Raw genomic sequence first — 24,332 nt, 5'->3', positions numbered from 1 at the left:
CAAGTGGGAGAAATGTCTAAATTAGGGACACAGCAGCAAGTAGAAACATGTATATTTGAGATACCGGGCAAGTAGGAGAAACGCCTAAATTAGGGGGACACCGCCGCAAGTAGAAACACCTAGATTTGTTTTTTTTTTAAACTTTGTTTATGAACTGGTTCTCATTGCAGATTATCAGAAAAGAGCAGATAGGGTCATACATGAAAACACAAACATGAATAAACACAGCAGGTCACGTGCTCCAGAGTAGGCATATACAACATCATTTTTGGATCATCCCAGTTTTGCAGGGGCAACTGCTACATACACTTCCGCCCAGCCGATTATAACAAAGGTACGCTGTGGCCACGTCTTGCAATTATGCCCGGTCTTTGGTCCAGGCTTATCTGCATTGATAATGCATTATTAGTCCAACTCGGTCCCATCCGTTGTGACCACCCCTGGCACACCATTAACCTCCCCCCTCTGGCCAGCAAAAATACACAAACCGGATCCCAGATATCACAAGGCCTTGTCGTACCTATCTGTATCGCAGCACCATGGCAGATCTTTCAGCCATTTCCCTGCCGTTGGGGCTTTAGGGCTTGACCATATCATAAAGATACAGCGCTTTGCCAACAGCATGCAAACAGAAAGCACTTTTCACTACCCCGCTCCCCTTAGAAAACTCAGGCAACCAGCCGAGCAAGCAGCAAAGAATGCCCTGTGACACATCCTGAAAATTCATACACCTCGTCATTTCAGTCACCTGCCACCAGATTGTTGCCAGAGCGGGGTACTCCCACAAAACATGAATAAATCCAGCATTGTCAGTTTTACACCTGGACACACTCCACTACACAAGCTATCCTATTTTCTCTGGATCGCAGGGGATAAATAAGCTTGATGGAGAATGTTAAATTTGATGAGCTTGAACCTGGAGTTAACTTTTTTTATTGAATGAGCACATATATTGGCATCTCTTATCACCCAGGTCCATACCTATATCCGTTGCCCACAATGTTCTACTTGCTGGGGCTGCCCTTGGGGCCAGGCCCTGCACCATCTGATAGATCGTAGACACAATTTGTTTCGCATTCGCTGAATTAACAAGGTACCTTGGGTGGGGGGCAGGTGGCGAATGACGCAGGTTCGGAGGGGAAGCTCTGCGACCAATCCCTAAACACCTCCTGTATCCTGAAAAATTGAAATGCCAGCCCAAACGCCCCACCCAATTTAGCCCCAACCTGCTCCCAAGAGACAAAAGTTTCCATCAGCATAGAGCTCAAACATTTTTGACCCCAAATAGCTACTACTCTTTTTTTTTTTTTAACCACACCATTGCATGTGAGAGCTAGGCACTGAATGTCCCAGATCTTAAGCTCTGGAGTATAGGAGGTATGCACCCGCGTTCTACGACATAGCCTCCTCCAAGTGTGGACCGTGCATGACGCTTGGTCGAAGGGACTCCCATCATTGATTTGCATAGAAATCAGGGTTCCCTTCAGCGAATATGGGTAAGCTGGCCTCTTCTCAATCCGGACATGTGGGGAAGACAGAGCGCTCATTACCCAATACGAAACGAATGAAACATGAGCAGTCAGAAAATATAGCTCCAAATCGGAAACGTTACCCCCCTTGCTCCCACAATCCCGTAAGCATTTCCCATTTAATTCTAGGTGCTTTCGGCTCCATACTAGCCTAGTCAGCAGCGCATTCAGCTCTTTAAAATACTGGAAGCCAGGCCACACAGGGATGTTAAGACTGAAATAAAGTAATTTAGGGAGGATTACCATCTTAATAAATGCTTAGGAGAGATTGGAAGAGATGTGTACCCCGAAGCGCCTCTATATAAGAGTTGTGATGATCCTTTAGCAATTGGGGACGGCTCCTACTAACCACTATGCCCAGTCAAACTCTGCTCCCAATGAAACCTCTCAGTACCAGGGGGCTGCCAGGGGGCCTCATTCAGTGGGAATAGGATCAACTTAGACAGCAGTTCAGAAACCCTACTGAATGCTTGAATCTCTTGCGAGAGAGGTAGCAAAGTACATCCTGATTCCCGAACATACAGGATGACATTGTCTGCATCTAGAGATAGCAATTCCCTGGCACCTCCCAACGCAAGTCCATGATACCAATGCAGCGCTCTTAAGGGATTCAATGGCGATTGCAAATAGGGGAGGGGACAATGGCCCGCCCTGACACGTCCCTCACCCCATTGCGAATGGCGAGTGCCTACCAATGAGACCAATTCTCGCAGCTAGGCGCAAGTACAGGATTTGAACACATTACAGGAAGTATGCCAGAACTCCCACCCTCTCGAGAACTCCTTTTTCTTGTCCAAAAGCGCTTCAATCGTTTGCACCGAGAGGTCTATCTGAGCCAAAACCACTAACAACCTTTGCAAATTAAGCACTGTAGAGCAGGCCGAATGAAGCCAGATTGATCGGAATGTACAATGGTAGGAAGAAAGGGGAACAGCTTATTGGCCAAGATTTTGGAAAATAATTTTATTATCCATATGGATGAGATATCGGCCTATAGGAGGCACAGTCTATTGAATCCTTGACAGGTTTAATATTAAGGAGATAATGCCCTCACGCATAGTACGAGGAAGAGATCCAGCCTGTAAATTCCTACTTGGAGCACATAACCAACGACATTGGGCAGTATGACATGGGGGCCATACTCCTTAAAGAACTCTGAGGTGATCCCAGCCGACCCCGGGGCCTTGGCAGTTGGGAGATCTTTAATTGCCTTCTGGATATCATTGACGGTTATAGGGGCTCCCAATGTTTCCTTAGCCTGCCCATCAAGTTCTGCCAATGGCGCCTCCTCGACAAAGAGCTTTAGTCTATCTGGGTCTGTGCCTCCTCTGGCCGCATACAGACTACCATTGAATGACCAAAATTCTTCACATATGAGCTCATAATCCGACACCAATGTGCCATCTGCAAGCCTGATCACTGCAATATCAGTTTGTCCCCTTTCACCTTGCACCAACCTAGCCAAATACCTACCCGGCCTTCCCTCTTCCCCTTACCTCTGAGCTAGACAAGGGGCTGTAAGGAATCGCACCTCTACGTCTGCCTCGACCTTAAAGTGGTCTTGGGCAGAACGCCGCCAGGTTGCTCCCTGAGGGTTGCTGCTCATCCCTGGATTGAAAGCTTTTCAGCTTAGATTCCAATTCTGCCAGCCTCCATTGGATCGCCATGAGCACCCCACTTTCCATAGAGATGCAACGTGCCCTCAAGTACACTTGAATGTCTTCCAGAGAGTCCTGACCGACTCAACTGATCCAGCATTACAGCCAAAGAAAGACGCTCTCATTTCTAGCACTTCACTACGGTATACTACATCCAGTAGTGCCTGACCCTTAAAATGCCAGTGGGGCCTATTAACCATATGAATTTCAACCTGGAACTGCCACAGAATTGGAGAGTGGTCAGTTAGCTCTTCGTACTATGAACAAGGCTCGGCCCCACCAATATATAGTCTAAACCCTCCCACATATATATGATAATGATGTGTTATTTATATAGCGCCTTAATCCAAAGCGCTTTACAGAGCACATATTTACATACAATATCACCCAACTGAAATTGGTACTCATTGATCGACCTCGGAAGGATGAAAGGCTGGGTTGGCCTTGCCGGTATTCGAACCTGCGACGTGCAGATCACGCTCAGATCGCAGCAGGGAGCGCTCAACCCGCTGAGCTATCTCACCGGCCTCCATATGTGGTGTAAGGAAGGGGTGGGTTAAAAAAAAATAGGCCATTTTCAGCTGTCGCAATTCCCAGTTTGACATTTGTGTACGATTCCAGGTAGAGACACCCTCTCTGTGATGCATCACCAGATCCACCAGAGCTCTCTCATCCCTCTATGGGATGCGACTGGATGTCAGAGCACCATAATGAAGTATTGTGCTCAAGTGAGAGAAATGGAGGTGCAGCAATCTGAACAGCTCACAGCGAGAAAGGGAGGTGAATAGGGGTGATTACCCCAAATAAATGGCCAGAGAAAATGCCTCAAACCCAGGTTGTCATGCTCTGTTATCGGACCAGTCGGTGTGCTTCACAGGCACCATCCTCGAATCTGTGGGTAAAGCTACACCCGAGCCCAAGTCGGCACAGGAGAAGCCAGATCCAGCCTGGGCTTCTGAATGGAGTTCTTTTGACGTTTGGGCAGAGCTCACAGTTATTGGAGACCACTGGTGATTGTGCCTGACATACTACAACAAAAATGAAGCAAGCTCACTGACATGAATAACACATCCCCAGAGGCTGCTCACCCTAGCGTTACCAGCTTCACCACGCCGGACCAAGACTACTCACAAGGCCATTACCCCCAAGGCCCCAACCCACCAGTCAGAGCCGTTACCCCACTGCAGCAGCCAGAGCCAGCTCCAGAATCTCATCAGAAGTAGGAGGCTGCCTAACCCAGTTCAGCTGGCCTGTCTCTATTCAGGGCAGTCAGCCGCCTGCGCCTATCCGAGATTATATATATATATATATATATATATATATATATATATATATATATATATATATATTGTATTTTTTTATTGGGCCGCCCTACGTTTTTTCTTTTCTTTTAGTGTCTCTATACATCAGTGGCATTTGTATTATTGTTTTTTGGGCAGTTTGAAGATCCCATTAGGAAGAGGTGACTTCTTTTTTAAAAAACTTTATTGATGACCATGTCGATTTACATACAGCACACTTACATTTACAACAATATAACTTCGGTGGAGCAGCACAGTTGAATTCTATACGATCATGGCGATGGTACAGAAGAAAAGTCATCATCAGATATCATTTTGCAGAGGTATCACCTAAAAGGGGCCCAAATGTCCTTAGGACAGCTTGTTGTGGACTTTGTTAGCACATATTGTTCTTCACATTCATTCATTCAAAAATGACAGTTCACGAAGGAAATGATCAATACTGGCTGCATGTGAGGCTTTCCAACATAGCAATATACATCTTTTTGCGACCACGCAGGATACATTGAACAGTCTTCTAGTGGTTTCAGCCACTTTACCGATGTCCCTGAACAGATATTTCTGAGAAGTAAGAGGGGCCAGGATCTGCGTTATTTCACCAACAATTTCAGCCACATCCTTCCAAAACCCAGCAATCAAAGGGCACGTCCAATACATATTATAAGAATTCGCACATGGATCCCCACATTTCTGGCACTCCCCTGAAAAATGTTCAGTGAACTTAGCCATTTTGACCGGGGTGTAGTGTAGTTGATTAAGGATCTTGAATTGAATCAAACGTGACTTCTAAATTAAGCATGAATCAGTGACTTGAGGCTCAAGTTAAAATGAAAAGGATCGGTGGCTACTTTACCCTATTAAAAATTAGTAATCCTTTCTTCTTCTTACGTATTTATTGGTCAGTTAATTAAGTAAACATTTAAAAAATGGCTTTTAGGGCAGCTTTTATTTATTGCAACAGTTGGGATTTTTTTTCAGTTTTTTTATATACGAAACTTGCCCTGCAAGGGCTTTCTCTCCAAAAAAATGGCAAAATTAGTTGTTTAATGAGTTGTCCTAGACTCAATTGCAATAATCGATACTGTATTAGTAGGAGGGTGAGTTATTTCTTTACATTTGGACATTCACTCCTGGTGGAGGCACTAAATACATGCAGGTACTAACAGGCAGTTATATCATCCTTAGGCTCCGACCCTGACCACTTAAATGAACTTATGGATTTGTATATCCCATCCCCTGTTATCTGCAGGTTGCAATTACTCCCTATCATTTATCATAAGCAGGGATTACATATAGTGCTGCATGCCATCAATACAACGGTTACGCCTAGATCTAAGGAGTGATAACTGGATCCTCTCCCCGCAGGTACAGCAGCCCATCAACTAGTCGCTCATCCTGTCTTCCAACCACTATTATTGAACTAAACTAATTAATTTCACAACTGAGTAACCCCTCCGCCACCATGCTCTGGACTCCCTTTTCCATGTGTATGATCTGAATATTCCCACCCAGCTCCCCTCACCCCCATTTCTCCTTCCCAAACTTTGGTGTTGACGCTCCTTTCTCCCTAAACTTCCTGGTCACATCCCTTATGCACGAGACCGCAAGCAGGCCCTGCCATGTTTCAGCCTACCTATGTATCAGTGAAGTGTAGGTTGGTTCTCTAGGCGCAGCAGGCCCATGACCCACGTCTGGGCACTTTTATCCTGCATACAGTGACCAATGTTAAACTGAAGAGGAATGAATGGAAGGTATGTAATAAATTGAAACCACAGCATTGCTCTGTGCAAACTTCCAACAATTTCAGCTTGAGTGACATTACAGAAGGGGAAAGACCATATGCAGAACAGGCCTCATCCCACCTCAAAAGGGCTGTCCAGAAGGAACTGCTGGCTCACATACCTTCTGCATAAGACCACAAGCAACCACAAACATGTTTGTCTCATTGGGCATCATCAGTGCATTTATACCCACTGCAGCTGCCCCTTGCTTCTTGCAGAATTGTAAATGACTTTCTGCAAGGAACATAACCATGCATTTGATTGCAGTGTATCCCATTCACTTTTTCAACCCTTCACATAATCTCCTCATATGTTGTATCCTGTGCATTTAGCCTAAGAAGATGGATGTTGTTGAATTCCAAAGTCTGAGAGCGATGCATTCTTCTATTTTTTCAACCACTACTCTTGGAGGGGCTACCCCTTGGAGTCTATAGGGCCAATCCTCAGTAAAACATGAGTCTGGATTGAGATTCAGTGCTTCTTGAATCCACCTGTGAGGAAAATGTTCATGCATTGACCTTCTTACTTCTCGAGCAGACACAACAGCCTTGTATTGCAGTGTCTGAACCTTGCGTATGCATGTGCCACATGCCTCTCTAATTTCTTGTTATATCTGTAAAACTGTCCATCTGCCTATTTAAGAATGTTAGCTTTTCCCCCAAGCCATCCACTCTTTCCTGCTTCAGAGACCCCCACAATAACCTTTCATAGATCGGCCCTGGTCTGGTGGTGAGTCACCAATGACTCATATTTTTGTTTCATGCGCAATACGCACATTGTTGATTGCTGTCAAGATGTCTACAGTTGTTTATCTGCATTTTCATCTTTGCTCTTTTGTGGGCAAGTACCAACTTTCTCAACTTAGTAAAATGCCCCCTGCAGCTGTTAATTTGTCAATTTTCCTTTGCATGACTATCTTATGTCCTTGTCCCTCACCATCATGTAGCTCTTTGACACTGAACATTTCCACCAGGCAACTTGTTCAAACCTCAAGAAACTATGTGGCGGGGGTCCTAATTTTCCCATGGGGGCAGACCTCCTTATAGATGTCAACTAAAGGATTACAGCTCTGGGGTACTGCCTGTGAAATGTTTGCAGCTCTGGTAACCTCTGCCAGCGCTGGCCATTGGAGGTATGAACGACACTCAGTGTCATCCTTCTGCTCCCTGCCTGTCGCACTTGGCACTGTACTTCTTGGAACCCATTAGCCCCATTTTTCTAGCTCCAAACATTAGCCAGCGACCCTCTCCTCCAAGTAATCTTGGTATGGGTTTTGTGGTGCTCTATTTCATTTCACTTTGGCCAGCAGAGTCTTCATGTGTCTGCCAATGCATGTGCCACCCCTGGTCTGCCTCAATCATTCAAATGCCTAGTGATCTTTATCTCCCATCTTCCTCCCCAGGGTGATTCCACCAGGGATTTGGAATCTTGAATATTTCTGAGGGCTCCCAGTTGTCTTGTGCCCTCTGTGCGTGTCAGTGCCTTCTGATCACATCTCCACTTTGCCTCTTCTATTTGGGGCTGTCCTGCCGGCCTTTATCAGCATATTTTGCAGAGCCAATTATATTTCCCTTCTCTGGGCAGATGGCTGGTAAGTGTCTGCTCAGCCACCACAACCTTCCAGCGCTCCAGCAGTTTGCCTGCTTTCCTTAATTGAAACTGCCATCCCACATGCCCTTCTGATATGACACAATTGTTGCCCTTGACCACCTCCTCCAAGGACTACCTTCTGGTCTAGTTCTCTGCTGCGCACCCTGCTTCAGTTTGTGGACCTAGCAGTGCCTCTGTTCTTCCACTCCCAGGAGGTTTGTTCAGTTCTGAGTCTGGCCCACAGTGAGGTCATCTTCCGGGCATTATTGGAGGTATTGAGGGTGCGGGTAGCTTCTTATTTAGTGCAAACCTCAATGTCACTGCCCTTCACAACCCTTCCGTATGGCAGCACTTTCATATTCCTACAGTGCTGTCCTTTCAGTGAAGCGTTTGTTTTCTTAAGATCAGTCAAACTGTTCTCTTCTTAGTCGGCTAGATCAAGATAACGTCCGCTTACTGGTTTTTAAGATTTCTCAGTCACAGGTTTTGCATTTGCAGCTAAAATGGTTGTAAGGTAATATTTCATGTGTTCCACCATATTAAATCACTTCTTTAGTAGACCACTGTATAAACATTCACCCGTATCATTGTTGATGAGGTTCTCAAACTGATGTTCGTGCAATACCATAAATATTGCTGGTTTTTCATCCCCCATAGTGGTTAAAATGTTAGAGATTATACCTGCAGTTTCTTGGAAATCTACTGAGGTATATTCCTTATTTTCTTCTGACTGGCAGTTCACTTGAGCTTGATAGCAGGTTTCTAGTGCATGTAAGGACATTAACACAATATTTCAAACTTGAGATTTGTATTGAGAGCAGGAAAAATGTCTGTAGAGTGGTGGGGGTGTTGGTAGTCAGGTGCTTGAGAGAATCAGACTTCCTAACTTACCTGCTTTGGTTTTCTTGCTGGCTGTACTCATGACACACGCTGTTGCAATTTATTGAATAATTGGGATGGTTGGTATGATGTGAAATTTCCTTTGCCTTAATTAAGTATATTGCAGCTTTAGATTGTAGCATGACTTTGCAAATTTGTAGCATCTTGCCTCAAGGTTGTGTCGAATTGTATGCTCGAACATAACTGGTATGTGTTTTGTGATTTGTTAGGTCCCAGGGATTGCGGAAAATGCTCGTTCGTGCGTGCGAGCATATTTTTCAGAACTTCATGAAACTCTCTGTCGTCAGGAAGAAATGGCTCTCAGTGTTGTCGATGCACATGTCAGGGAGAAATTAATCTGGCTTAGGCAGCAACAAGAAGATATGACTATTCTACTGTCTCAAGTTTCAACTGCATGTCTTCATTGTGAGAAGACTTTGCAACAAGTAAGTAAAGTGTATAATAGATTGATCAGTGTGTGCTTGGTCTCTTTAGTGTGTGCTTTATTTTTCCAACAAGTATGACTATAACTGGATTGTTTTGTTTCCTTAAGCTAGTACTCAGTTGTTCAAATGCATAAGTAGAACCCCCCTAGCTCCCAAGGAAGTTAAATATCTCTCATTGGAGGCATAGTGGCATATTTTCCTATGGAGAGGCTTCCTCATACTTTTTGCAGACTGACTTGCTAGTTGGTGAAGATATGCTCAAAATTGAACACTTTTTTTAAGACTCTGCATAAGGTGATATTTCGTTAAAGTTTGAACTACGCCCAGGAATTCAGTGAAGCCAATCCATTGTATTCCCACATCCATAGTATTAATTTTAAACAGTTTTAATTGTGGTTTTTCACTGAATGCAAACTCTTAAGTGTACAAAGGTAGTTTGCACCATTCATCCTCTTATATTCTTTTAGCGTCTCAACATCAATAGCGTTGCTTCATTGCTCCACTATTTACTAAAAACATTAAAACTTCCTATACTAAACCATAGACTATCAAACATATTTTTAACCTGTTTCCCAACTCTTTAAATTCCACTCTAGATCATCTGGAGACCATGCATATGGAAGTGGTGAGTTATATAAATCCCGGGAACATAACATAAAATGACATTACAACAACAGGAACAAACAGGAAAGGCTGAATTAATATGTCTATGAAGGTACCATTACATGTAACATTCATGGGACGAATCGCTATTTTCACTCATTCTCTCATCCCAATAAGAATTTTCTAGTAACCATACAGGCAAGAGGAGAGATAAAAGGCAACTGGGATTGATTCTTCTTCTTCTAGTGGTCACCAGGCCTTTAATCAGTTAACATAATATACCATTTTTATTCTTTAGTTGATGAGGTTGATACACTCTATAGTTTAAATTCTCTACTACTTCCATCACCATGGCAGTTAACTTGTTCTTACTGGTGGGTAACACCACCAAGACTGGGTCTCCTGCTTTGAAGGCATGTAGTCGGGCATATGTGTCCTATAGTTGTTTCTGTTTAGCTGGGGTTTTCTCTCACTCACATGGTTACAAGTCTCTTAGAAGAGTTCGTCTCTCCTAAGAGTTTTGGACAAATTCTGTCATGTAGGAACAGTCATTCTCATGATCCTCTCACTCTTCTTTCACTATTCCAAGAACATCTCATAGACCAACTCAAACAGAGAAAATTCTGTAAATGTATTTATTTAACATTTGTATGGCGCCTATACACGTGTTTCCAGGTGTCACAAGACAAGATGGGTGGGGGACATGGGAATCAAAAAGTAAAACAGAAAGGTTTATATTGGCCTTGTAGCAATCCTAAAATGCAAGTGCATGATTAGGTGGTAAGTGCACGGGGGAGGGGTCTGTAGGGAGAAATGCAGGAGTGGGGTGCCCCCAAGGGTGCGGCGAGCAAGTGCTGGGCAAGTAAGGCGGCAAGTGCCAGGGGATGAGGGGTTGAGGGAGAATGAGTGCTGTGGACATGGAGGCCCAAGTTGGACTAGTCCGGCAAAGGAAGCCTGAGGGCAAGTGCTGGGAAATGATGCTGGGGGGTCTGGTAAGGGGGCTGTCTGGCCCCCGTAAGACTCTGAAGGGACCAGGCCCCAGTCACAGCAGCAGATGTAGAGTTAGCACAGAGGGGGAGAGGGAAGGAAGAGGAGAAAAGGAAAGTCTTGAGAGGTTTCCGGGAACTTAAAAAGATCCGGCTCAAGTCTGAGAGGGGGAGGTAGGATGTTCCAAAGGGAGGCACCAGCCGAGGAAAGGGGGCTACCTCCGATTGTCTGCTTGGAGAAACGTTTGACATGCAGAGAGTTGGAGCCAGAAGATATGGAGCCTCCTACATATGGACCAGGGGACCAGCTTTTGAGCTATTTACCGTAGCATAATTTTGCAAACGGTAAGCCCAGTGATGTGTTCTCTTGAGACCATCATTGCTTTTTTCCTGTAAATGCTGCATTAATAGCCTTGTAATTAATTAAACTCTACCCCGAGACCAAACACTTTCTGAACCCCGTTCCTCTTGTCATTTTCTTGATAGAGACAAACAGGACACTCTTTTCCACAACCAGTTCCACCGTCCTGATGAAGGCCAACCACTTGCAAGCTTCATTAAACAGCTTCCTTTTTTGGGCCGAAACACAGTAGTGTCGACGACCCGCTCTTTGTACCAGTGTCCATCACCAACACTGTTATTTGTGCACTGTAAATTTGTGTTGTGCTCACATGTTATCTATAAATTGAATTCTATAGATTTTAGAAAGGAAGAAACATGGTCAATGTTCATCAACTCCAGTCAACTTGACTGGACTGTACCTATGTAAATCTTGTACAAAACTCGATACGTCAGCAATGTCCTTGTTGTTGTATTGTGACAGATATATGTGCATTAAAAGCTTGGGGCCAAACCCCTTCTTGACCCTCACAGAATTTAAGAACAATGTTATTTTGCACGTAAGTGTATCTCTCACCCTGATTATTGTGTGATTATATAAGTGTGTACCCACCTGGGTAAATCCGGGCCTAGCCAGGACCCCTTTTTTGAGTATTTATTGCTTATGGGTACTGGAGCATATCATGAGATTTCTTTAAAAATGATGGTTCTGTCGGGGCGTAATCTGCCAATGCCTGGCAAATTCGTCTACAGGTGCCAAAATACTTGGTGTTATCAATGATTGATTGAATTAGTTGTGGGTCGTCCACCTCGGCACAATTCACAGGATAATTAGGGCCACCTAGCCAGCCAAAGGTACACACAAGATGTAATATACTGGCTTTACCCTTTAGAGTGAGAACTAATGTCAGTTTCGCCATGGTATATTGGTTGAGGGAACAGCAAGTAGGGATAGCTAGTTGGTTGTGCCTGTTTAGAACTGCCCGTTGCTGTGAATGATCAGCTAGCAGTTGTTCGTAGAGGAAATGCACATTGCATCATTTATGGGCACAGCTTTAATTCTACGTAAATGGCATAACGGAATAGTCGTATTTTTGTGGGTGATCTGCAAAATGCAGATTAATATTTGTGTGAATACTACTTCTCCATGAGGATGTATAGATGGTGGGAATGCTATTGTAAACGTGCATACGAAGAATTGAAACCATGTTGTGTTTTGTTTTTTCCCAGGATGACTGTAGAGTGGTTCTGGCAAAGCTGGAAATTACAAGGTTACTAGAAACACTTCAGAAACAGCAGCAGCAATTTACTGAGCTTGCAGATAATATCCAGCTGGATGCCAGCATACCGGTGACATTTACAAAGGTATTGTATGGCTCTCCAGTCAACAAAGAGACGGGATAGAAAGATATTAAAGGGATTTTTTCCTCTTATGCCAGTGTGCATATTGTCTGCGATTTTACTTGATGTTTAGGGTTTGAGGCTACAGGTGCTTGAAAATTTTCTTTTTCAGCAGACGTCACTCTGGTGCCTAAGCTATGTTGACTGGATTATGTCCATAAACTGCTAATGTTAAATCTTTATTTTATTCATTTATTTTATTGTGGGTATATATTTAGCACAGTCCTATCTTCGAGAAACAAAGGATTACTCTACTTCAGAGGTTAATAGGATTATACATTCAAGGGAAAATTACATCAGGCTGAATTATGATAAATACATAAATTAGTATAAATAAATAAAAATTAAGAATCTCAACTTTCTCATTCTACCACACACTTTGGAATCCGACTTAGACAGTGTGGCTAGTAGGAGCACATCTGCAGCAGTTGTGGCACCTCACAGATCTTCCAGATGAAATGTGGCACCGGATCACAGAGCACAGCTGCAAGCTATACTTAATGATATGAAGTCCTGAATTGGCAGATTCAGGAGTCTTATGCTGCTGTTAAGACATTATGAAAGAAGTTAAAGCGGGGTTCAGGATAATTAAGAAAGACTCCAGCAAGCTGGACCTGTCCATAAAAGTGATCCAAGTCCTAAACGGGAGGGCAGAAGACCAGGTAAATCGACCAAGGTTAAATGGACCTCAGTTGATTCATGTGCAAGTTAATGCAGAAGGAGCTAAATGTGCCAAACACAAATGAACACATCATTGATCAAGCACACCAATCCCCAAGTCTGCTGAAGGAGAAAGACCATAATCACAACGGTGCAATTCTTCAATTTCCAACACCAAATCGCCATCATGGAATCCTTTCATATGAAGGGTGTTAGGCAGAAACCTGTGCAGCTCCCTTAGGGACCACTGCAAGAAGTTTAAGACTACAGGAGTAAGAGTAAACCCAATTGGTAGCAGTCTGCACCACCCAGATTTACCTGGTTGCTGTGGCTGAGCAGTCAGACTTCTCTCAAGAAGAGTTAGGCAGTATATAGAGTATACACAATAGGGCCAAAGACACAGTAGAACAAGCAAACACTGACCAGAGCTTTGGTATAAAAGTAGATAATTATTTATTTTAAAACACACCTATGAGAATACACTGGCACTAATATATCAAGCAAGTTCAAACACAGTCACTATAAGTATATACACCTCCCTAGTTAATTATTCGACGAGTCTAGGTTAAGACACCACTTATTTAGCAAAACAGGTGAGCGCGTAACCGTAGATGGCACTCCAATAATTTGTTTGAAAAGGGAGAGAAAAGGCAGAGTAGGAAAATAACACAGTACCAACACTTTTAAGAAACCACAGCAAGTCAAGAAAGGCAGGGTCTACTGTAGAGCAAAAAGTTCATAGGCCAGGCCCACTCTTGGAGAGAGAAAGGCGGAATGTGCCCAAGATCACACAGTGGAAATGCACTCAAAGTCTTTGCAGAAAAGTCAAAAGAGGTTGGATCAGTTCAGAAAGGCAAAGTTAGCAGGTCTGAGGTCAACCCAGTTAGAAAGTAAAGGATTTACGGGACACCTTGGACAATCTGTTGCAAGGGAGACCAGGCGGGACACAGTACCTGAAATAGTAAGAAAGCTCCAGCAGTGGCAGTTGTTCCTGGCAGCGGGTGCAAGTAATGGCTTCAACCAGAGGAAGAGATGATCTCGACGAGGAAGAAAGCCAGAGGTCGTTGCACTGCCAGGGAAGAAACCAGCCGCGGAGTTTCCCGGTTAAAAGGTACGACCCTTTTATTTGCGGTAGTGGTGAAGCGTGGCTATCTGGCCGCTGGGGTGCTTGGCACGGACGATTCGACCACGAGATGATCCAGGAAGGCAAAAAAGGCAAACTGGTTGGTCCCACCAGCTCAAAGGGAAGAAGACTCTCCTGGAAGAAGATCGGGGAAGTGGCGGGGAAGTGGCGAGTTTGTACAGCAGGGCTCCACCGGTGGTGTCGTCGTCGTAGATGGCTCAGCTTCTCCCCTCTTTGGATTCTTTAGGTTCTGTGGCGACTTCTGAAGTTCTAGTCCCCAAAGCCCTGCTTTTATGCAGAAAACCCCCCATTCAACAGCCTAGCTGTCACTCACATATGCTAAGTGGTGAGCCGGGCGGCTCACCACTGGGCCAATCACACAAGAGTGCGACTTGAGTTGCCAAGGCAACTCAGTCCAGGGTGTCTAATCCCCCTCCCACACATCCTGTAGACCCCAGACAGTGGCACCATTTGGAGGGCTTCTGTGGAGAAGCCAGCCAAAAAGTGGAACAAAGGGCTCGACTTGGGTTAGAGTTTCAGAGGCGAACACAAACGCCATTTTAAAACCGGGACCTGGCAAAAAGACCCAACCGGGGAATAAATATTAAATAAATAACCCTGCGGTATCTTTAACATTGCACCAAAAAGTGGTGCGTTTAAAATGAATGTGAAAATCCCATAGGAAATATTCCGGTGGAATATTTCGCGTGGTATCCATTGCCACCAGCCAGAAACTCGACAAGGGGGGACTGGACAGTGCCCCCTTGGAAAACAGACCCAGGGGCAATCGAATTACCCCTACCAGTACTTCCACAATATGATGGTTTGTACTGGTTCTGTTCACAATTTGAGACTAGTAAAGCCAATGGTGAGTTTACATGCCCTGGGAGACAGTAGTCAGTCCCAGGGTATGGAGTCTATGTTTGGGGGTCACTATGACACCCCTGTGTTACTGCACTGAGGGTGCTGAGGGCATGAACCCCTATGGAGTGAAAGACCCAATAGCCCATAAAACACATTTACAGTCAAAGGACATTCTCAAATCATGCCTAAGAGTGGGAGAAAAAGAGTCTCACTATGAGCAGGAGAAAAAAATAAACCCCAAAAATCCAGCAAAGCTGCTGGGGGACTCGCAAGGTTTGGGAAATTAGCCTTAACAGAGAATTCTCCCTAACAAAGGGTGAAATAAGAAGCAATGTGGCTGGTGTCCACTTCTTTAATGATTTCTTCTTGGAAGTTACGAGGCACTGAAGAGAATTTAAACCCATCTTCAAAGGCACTGAAGGCTTCAAACCAGCGATTCCATCTACGCTTCCCAGCTAAGTTTCATTTATATCATCAGTATGACCGCCATGATTTTGAAAACCCCTCAAGAGACTTGCACTTTTCTGCAAGATCCCTGTTTGATACCAGCTGGTAAAGGGCTGACAATGTATGTATAAGGCACATCTACCAGTACTGCAAACAAGGGTGTCGATCCATTTGAATGCGTTTGCAAACCCTCCCTGGATGAAGATTCCCTACAAACTGAACCGCAGAGCCCAATGAGGAACGAGAACTAAGGACCATGTACTCAGTTGAATACATCTCCTACACCTTGGTCTCATGCGGCCTATACACCAAATTCATTCTGTTTACACTGGGCGGAGATTGATATGCAAAAATGAAGCATCTCTCCTACCCTCCTCTCTCTCCTTTGTTTTTTAGCTTTTAGTCTTTCTCCCTCTTTTGAGTTCTATTTCTGCTTTTCTCACACAATTGTGCTAGCTGCACAATGAAAGTTACATGATAAGTGATAACATAGTATGTGGCCCTTTGTATAAAGGCTCCAATGACAGAAGTAAAGAAGAGTTTTGAGGTGGGCAGCTTAATCTAATTGCTTCCCATAATTGAAATGTTGCTTTGCAATATGTTTGCCATAGTCAGGGTGATTCTCCTGGTGAATGGGTTGGTTGAACGTGTAATCTACCTTCAGTAGTAGATCACAATGTTTAGTAATGGTTTTAATAGTCATTGTTCGATATACAAATTGCATTTTGCTTTGTGTGCTGTACTTAACCTCAACACATGGTTTGCATCACTTCATGGCAGTTAGTGAAATTAAAATCTGCTGGCTTTGTCTTGCACTACATAAGGAGCTGTACAGTGGGATTTTGCACTCAATGGCCCCAGTAGATCCAACTACATTGTGCATTTGTGAAAAATGTTTAAGATACAAGCTACCACATCCCTTCCATTCTCCATATACATAAAACACACAATTTATTAGCAAGTGTCAGTTATCATTAGCCAATGTCTAGTGGCAAGTCAAAATGTTGATCCCTGGTGCAGTAATGGCAGAATTGCCTACTAGGTTGATCACTGTATAGGGTATCAACAATTTGATTCCGTGACTACCAGGCTGATACTGTATACTTGCAGGAATCAGTTTAACAGTTGAACTGGCTAAGCTACACAAAGGCTTGGTGGGACAGGGTTTTCATTCCACATATCCTAGAAAGAGGACTATCCATTATCATACCTAAGCAATCTTTTTTACTAAGATTGCTGAATGAGCAGACCCTGAGGGCAGATACTGAGGAGTACGAGGTACATTATTTCATCAACCCATCATGTTAATATAGAGGGCCTGACAGGCGACAAACCAGGTTTTACTCCCACCTATTTCAAAGATGTGCACTTCTTATGACAACTACTGTGTTAATGCCGGGAGACTTTAATCTGGTTATGTCACCCACGAGGGATAGACAACTGATGCATCAGAGATGATCACCCCCAGAAAACCTGGCCTGTGACCCTTCTCATGCAGCCAGGGAAAGGCAGACACTTCCTGATCACGGCTTGGGGGTGGTGTTCTGTGGGAGGATCACATTGGGGGGTGGCGCGGAAGCAGGTGAGGATGGGTGGGAAAACCCCTTGAATAACTTCCCCATAGAACATACCATCTTAATGGCTTACTGTAAAGTTCAAACTGTGAAAGGAAAAGGGGATTTGACCCACATTGCCAGAAGAAATGTTACGAAGAAGAGGGATGCAGAGGCTCAAGATTGCAAGTGGCAGTTTAATTGCCCTAATGACCCAAACCAGAGGGAGAATTGGAGTTTTAAAAAACCCGCTCATGTGCAGGCCAAAGAGAGCAGTAGTGGGAGGTGGAGTGATTTGTCATAACTCCACATTGTAGTTGAACTGTGGGAGACACCACAGCTGCCACGATTAGCAGATTGACGGCTGGTACTGAGAGGGTCTTGCCCTTCAATGACCCTGTATGCAGAGGTTTCACAGCGGGAAGCATTGCTTGTGAAGGCTTTCCCCCCTAAAGACTATAGATCGAGGTCGCACAGCGGGAAGAATTAAAATTAAAAGCTTTCTCTGTGGTGAAGTGGACCTGGGTGGCAGCCGAGCACCAGAGTGTTGTCGCAGCAAGGAGCTCTCCATTACCAGCTGGCGTGGGCTGCAGGAAACAGAAGAAAGCAGGTTGCCAAGCGGCGTGCAGCAGAGAAGGCAGAGGTGCAAATGGTTGCATATGTGGTACCCGGCGAGTTCACTGCTAGTCTGTGACCACGGAACACTCTGTGATCGCCCGCTGACAAAGCTGATATTTATGAATACCGAACTGATATAAAGAAGTTAAAGTGGCCGAACAAGAACTTTGGGCCAAAACAGTATCCATATTTCTGATGTTTGTTAATCTGCTTAGAATCACATGCTGTGCATAGTCCGACATCCAGTGGTCACTGTGGAGTATTGCATTTTGTTTTTCGTAGTCGAAAAGGGGACGTCGACAAGGCGTGTCTGTAACACTATCCCTATAATGACATGCAGTGTACCCACAATCCCTCACGCGTCGAGGTCCTTCAGATTGTTTTTTTCCACCCAGATATTGGTTGCCTTTACGCGGAGCTCCTCGAGAGACATTGCAAAAACTTTATTCGACCTTTGGTCGTTCTTAACTTATATTATTACTTACATCCCTCCTTCGGCATCGTAGCTGCGAAGCTGTTCACTGCCGATCAAGATCTCCGACGGCGGTGCCTTCGACCCTGTGTTCGCCGAACACGTGGCCTGGCCTCGACGGGCAAATACAGCAGGAAGAGTGGGGTCGTGGAACATTTATTGTTTCTCTTTGAGAATGCCTTTCCCTTTCCCCTCCCTTTCCTTCGGGGTTGTTGTCACATGCAATCGGTTCCTCTGCTATGGAGAGGACACCCTTTAGGTTTTGCCCGAGTTGCAAAGGCAAGTTTACCTGGAAAGACAAGCATAAACGGTGTAACCGTTGCTTGCCCCTCGACCACAAAGAAGACGGCTGTGCGGCCTGTCAGCTCCTTAAGCCGAAGACTTTAAAAGACCGCAGGGTCAAAAGGTGGGTATCCTACGCCACGTCTAGGTCTGATTCATCACCCGCCGCCGCCGCTGAAAGTGACGAGGAATGTGACAACCCGATGTCCGTTTCGGAAGTCGTAGACCTCTCTAAGGAGCGTTCACGCTCCTCGTCATCTGTCCCCGGTCCCGACAAGCTCGGCTCACGACCCTGCTTATGGGGATGAACACCCCGGCGACAAGGACGCACACATAAAACACTCCCATAAACACACGACCCATGGCTCTTCCTCTTCGAAGACGAAGAGAGCATTAGCGCCAACGGAGACGCAGGTCCTACCGGCGGCCTCCTCAGACCATAAGTGTCTTAAGCCCCCCTCGAAACCGCAAACGCGACTAGTGACTGGGCTACCCCCAGATAAGGGCGCTATCACTAAACCGCCAGACGACGCGCACCGTCAGAGAGCGCCCGTCGGCGTAGAGCAAGCGACGCCTGTAACGTCGATGCCAGAGGTACCCTCAACAGACAGTTTAGTTGTCGACAGCCTGGCGCGGATTATTTCCACCGATAGCCACAGACGGACGGCGAAAGAAACGTCGATCACTGCTCATAAGGCCCGGCAGACGCCGAAAAGGTCAGAAGGAAGGCAGGAACCGCCCCCTCCGTCTAGAGGGATTCCTAGCCTACCAGAAGGCTTTTCAGAAGGTGAGGGGAACCTTTCTTTGACGTTATGGGATAGGTCGAAGCGTTTTCCAACGGAAGGCCCTCCCTTTTCCCCCCCTGACCGCTCAGGGGGTACCTCATGAAACCCTAGAGAGACTCTGGTTCTGTATGGACAAAATGGAGAGGTTTATGGAGACTCAGAACCTTCCAACACCCAAGAGATCAAGAGGGGGACCTCAGGAGGATCCCAGGGCCAAGTATCCCAGGCTGTTTGATCCCCCCCCAAGAGGATGTAGATTTATATGACCTCACTGGAGAGGACCCCCACTTTCAGGAGGATGATGAATTCTTAGGCAATGAAAGGGAACAAAACCTAGAGGAGGAAGGTTTTGAAGACAACCCGGATATGGGTGGTGGGGGCTTCGGAGAAGACCCAGAAGAAGGCGCTTCACAGCCCTGGCAGTCCCCATCAGCGTTTTCAGACCCTGATGCCATAAACCTGTCCCCACCCAAGGACTCATCTATTAGGAATACGTCACCTATAGATGATCAACCTACCTTTAATGTACTGCTATGCAAGGCAGCAGCACATTTCGAGATAGAGACCGGGGAAACCTCTCCTGACATCGACTTTGTAGAAAAGATCATTAAGGAGAAACTCCATGTCAGCCAAACCATTCCCCTTCTCGCCTCAGTAAAGAGACAAATTATTCCTTTACTATCCACTCCCGCGTTGATCAGAGGGGTCAACCCGAGGATAGAAAAATTTAGTCCTTCTCCATCGGACCCATTATACATCAGGGGCCACTCTGTACCAGACTCCTTAGTGGTGACAAATACTAGGAAGAGAGCAGGAGTCCCGCTGTCAACTAGCGAGGCACCACCAGATAAAGAGGGTAAAAAATGGTATGCCCTATGAAAGAGGATTACAGCCTTACCTGCCTTTTCTGCAAGAATTGCTAACAACTCTTTGCTGGCAAGTTACGCAGATGCACAATGGAGCAAACTACGTAAGAACATTGAGGAGGTACCGGAACCCCTATGTACTCGGCTTCTAGCCCCAGTGACTGAAGGGACCTTAGTCAACCAAAGCATCATTAAAAATACTCTGGAGAGGCCACCAGGGGGCACACAGGCAATGGCTGCCTGACTGCGGTGTTCCCGCCGAGGCTGGGCCTATTTCGGGGATTGAGCCCCCCCCCCCCGAAACCCCCCTGAGCGAACATAACATGAGGCAGGAGCGTCTTAACCCCCCGTGACGCCCCCGCTTGAAGGAACGGGCTCCCAACTCCAAGCAGAACCGGAGTTCAGGGAGCGAAGGAGCGCGACTCCACAGACGCTGCGCTCGGCGGCTCCAGAGGCGGAGGAGGCCTCCGCACCGAGAAGGCTGCAGAGACAGTCGGTGCCCCCACCGGCCCCAGGGGTGAAAGGCGAGTGCTGGGGGAAAGACGCTCCCCGGAGGGGGACCAGCGGCGGCCCCCCCCCACCCGACCACAAACTGAGTGATCGGCAGCCCCTCCGGCCCGGCCCCGAGTCCCGCAGTGCGGCGGCGCGGGAAAAAGGAAGACAATGTCGGGGGCTGGACCCCGCCGGCGGAGAGGCACACACAGAACCGGAGTTCAGGGAGCGGAGGTGCACGACTCCACAGACGCTGCGCTCGGCGGCTCCAGAGGCGGGGGGGCCTCCGCATCGAGAAGGCTGCAGAGACTGTCCGGGCCCCCCCCGTCCCAGGCGTGAAAGGCGAGTGCTGTGGGAGAGACGCTTCCCGGAGGGGGACCAGCGACGGCCCCCCCCACCCGACCCCAAACAGAAGGATCTGCCGTCCCTCCGATCCGGCCCCGAGTCCCGCAGTGCGGCGGCGCGGGAAAAAGGAAGACAATGTCGGGGGCTGGACCCTGCCAGAGGAGGCCCAAGAGAGGAGCCCCGCAACACTGCAGCGCCTCGGGTGAGTGGCGGATCGGCCCCCCTCCCACGGGGGCCGAAACTACCGACGTTGCCACCTCACACGGGCTACCCAGCACACAGGACTACCCCAGAGGCATACAAGGGGTGAGCAGCCTCGGCCAGGATCCCACCCAGATCCAAGATAGTGCTCCGTGGACACGGCAGGGTAAGGTCCCGCTACGCAGCAGATGACCCCGGGGGGGATAACCCTGGGGGGTGACAGCAACTCGACGGCCCAGGTGAGAGGCCCCCGCCAGTAGCCGGCGGGGCGTGTGCCCGCCTGGGGGGACTATCCCATCCCTCTTGGGAGTTACAGCCTGATCCGGCAAACCCCACCCGAACAACGCATATCGGCACGTCCCCGGGATAGCGTAACACACCCACAAGGGCCAACCAAATCGAAACAGACCGCGCAGCTGGGGATCAGTGCGCCCTCACAGATTGAAGGAGGACCCTACGGGCTCTTTGCGAATCGGGGGGCGCTTTTGGCGTCCTCGACCTCAGCGGGCCCACGGCCCACCCTGAACCTGCAGGTGGCCAGTGACCCTGGTGAGAGGCCCCCGTCCCCGGTTGGCGGGGCGAGTGCCCGCCTGGTGGGCTGCTTCACCCCTTGCAGGGGATAACCCGCCGCCAATAAACACCACTGGTACGACGTCTGACGGCCCGACCCAGGGCGACACGGGACCCCCCCGGACTGCAGCGGACCCTAGAGTGGGAAACCAGCAACACCCCATGAGCTGGAAAAAGACCCTACAAACGTTTCGCTTTCGAGAGACAGAGGTTGCTACCGAGGTCCCACCTCTCTCCGGAACCATGGCCCACCCAGAACCCGCCAGCCAACCTGCAATGACAATGGAAAGAGGCTTCGCCTCCATCCTCCAGGAGATTAGAGAAATGAGATCGGATATCGCCCAGAAGTTCGAGAAATTAGACCAAAGAGTAGACAAAATTGAGGACAGAGTCCTACAAGTGGAAAACTATCAATCGTCCTCTACATCCCTGGAGGTTCAACTCGGTACACGGCTCGCGGCTCTGGAAAAGAGGGACGAGGAGAGAGCCAGGCTAATGGACGACTATGAAAATAGGGATAGACGGAACAATCTAAGGTTCTTTGGGATTCCGGAAACGGAGGGTGAAACGGAGAGAGAGCTGACCAGAGTGGTGAGAGACATCATCACCCTCTTGTTCGCTGATGAAATGACAACGGAACTCATGTTCGATCGGGTGCACAGAGCCGGGGGAAGGTCGGGGAGCCCCAGAACGGTCCTGGCTCGCTTCCACTACTACACCGACAAGGCCAAAGTTCAGGAGGCTGCAAGGAAGGCAGGGGTGATAACTTTTAACTGCGCCCAAATCTCTATTTTTCAAGATCTCTCAGCTTACACTCTAGCTAAACAAAGGATGTGCCGCCCCCTGACACAACTTCTGAAAGAGAAAGGCGTTAGTTATAGATGGGGATATCCTTTCTCCTTGTCTTTTGAATACTCAGGCCAACGCACAACGCTGGTAACGGAAGAGGACATTAAGGGCGCTATTCAAGACTACGTGGCTGATCCCACCCCCAGGAGGGGCCCAGTTGGCCCGAATGTGCTAAGCAGGGGCACCCCCAGTCAGTCCAACTCTAGAAGGAGGAAAACCGGCACTAGGAAGTTCAAGAAATTGAATACACCACCGACTCCAATGGAGGATGACCAAGCTGAATCGGAAGGATGATAACAGTGACCCCACGAGAACCATCGGGTCTAAACAACAGGCGGACTATGGGGACGCTTCCATTGCTGCAACTTCTCTATTTGCAAGTATAAGAGGGCCCGGGGGGGGCCACAACCACGGGTGCAGTGTGACACTCCATCCTGGGCTCGGGGAACGGTCGCCCACGGGGCGGAGGGAGTAGCCCGGACCGTCCATGGTTTGGGCCCAGTCAACCGGGAGGGGGGGGAACAGTTCCGGTTCCTCCTCAAGCAATACCCGAGCCGGGGTGCGCGGGAGGGGGGATGAGTTGGGGGGGGGGGAGGGGCTCACGTTAGTGTGCTTTGTTATCTACGCCTGACCGAAGGGAACCGGCTGGTGGTCCAGCCAAATATCCAGGAATGGAGGGACTACATGGCTGGACGCCTGGGAGGGGGGTGGGGTTAGTACACAAGTTGGGGTCTTCGGGGTAGGGATCGAGTTGGGGGCAAGTTGGGAAAATGTTCTAAAAGAGTTCAAGCAGGGAAACCTAGCAAGCAAGGAGGGAACGGCCACGCGACACTGGTGACCAAAGGGGAAGGAGACAACGATTATGGCTGACGACCGACCAGCCCTGGGGGTTGGGACCCTGAACGTGCGAGGCCTCAAAACCCCCACGAAAAGATCCCTAATTAGCAGGGGGAGGGATCCCAAGATGCGTGGGGGCGGTATAGAGGAAATGTTCTATGCATCCCACAAAGGAAAGAAAAGAGGGGTTGCTATCCTCCTGGCTAAAGGCTTGGGATTCGAGAAAGACTCCATCAGAGACCCTGAGGGCCGCTACCTCTTGGTAAGAGGCTCACTGCAGGGCGCACCCATAACCTTGGCTGCAATATATGCTCCAAACGAGGGCCAGGCCCAATTATGGGAGGAAGTGGGGGAAAGGCTGAAAACTTTTGTCCAAGGCCCACTGATGGTGGGAGGTGACTTTAACAAGGTCCTGGACCCATCCAGAGACACAGTGGGTGGGCACAAACCCTAGGCCCGCAGAAGAAACCGTGTCACGCAGCTTTCAGAAGGTGAATGAGGGTCTGGGCTTGGTGGACACGATGCCCACCCCCCGAACGGGTACTCTCTCTTTCTCATATTATTCCTCCACTCACAAAGCCTTCTCCAGGATAGACCATATTCTTGTGGACGAGACACTACGTCCTTACACAGCAGGTTACAGTATAGAACCCGTAGCCTGGTCGGACCACGATCTGGTCAGAGTCACTTTGGCAGGGGACTGGAGTAGAGAACGGAGGGGACGTTGGAGATGTAACAACGCCATATTGAGAGACGATGTACACGCCCAGGCTGTCCTGGAGGCCATTTCAGAGTTCTTCGAGCTCAACGATAATGGGGAGGTGGGCACGCACACCCTCTGGGACAACTTTAAGG

At 47.6% G+C, this 24,332-nt stretch overlaps 1 protein-coding gene across 1 annotated transcript in view; it reads left to right on the top strand.

Moving 5' to 3' along the window:
* TRIM23 (tripartite motif containing 23) overlaps window positions 1–24,332 on the top strand; it is a 742,058-nt gene that overhangs the window by 435,337 nt on the left and 282,389 nt on the right. The window contains exons 6-7 of the mRNA XM_069627357.1: window positions 8,969–9,184; window positions 12,343–12,477. Coding sequence (XP_069483458.1) covers window positions 8,969–9,184; window positions 12,343–12,477 — 351 coding nt within the window. The remainder of the gene's footprint in view (window positions 1–8,968; window positions 9,185–12,342; window positions 12,478–24,332) is intronic.

Source organism: Ambystoma mexicanum, chromosome 6p (assembly GCF_040938575.1).
Source record: "Ambystoma mexicanum isolate Mex_15411 chromosome 6p, UKY_AmexF1_1, whole genome shotgun sequence".
NCBI lineage: Eukaryota > Metazoa > Chordata > Amphibia > Caudata > Ambystomatidae > Ambystoma > Ambystoma mexicanum.
Note: the sequence above shows the minus strand (reverse complement) of the source record. Positions and strands in the feature narration are given on the sequence as shown.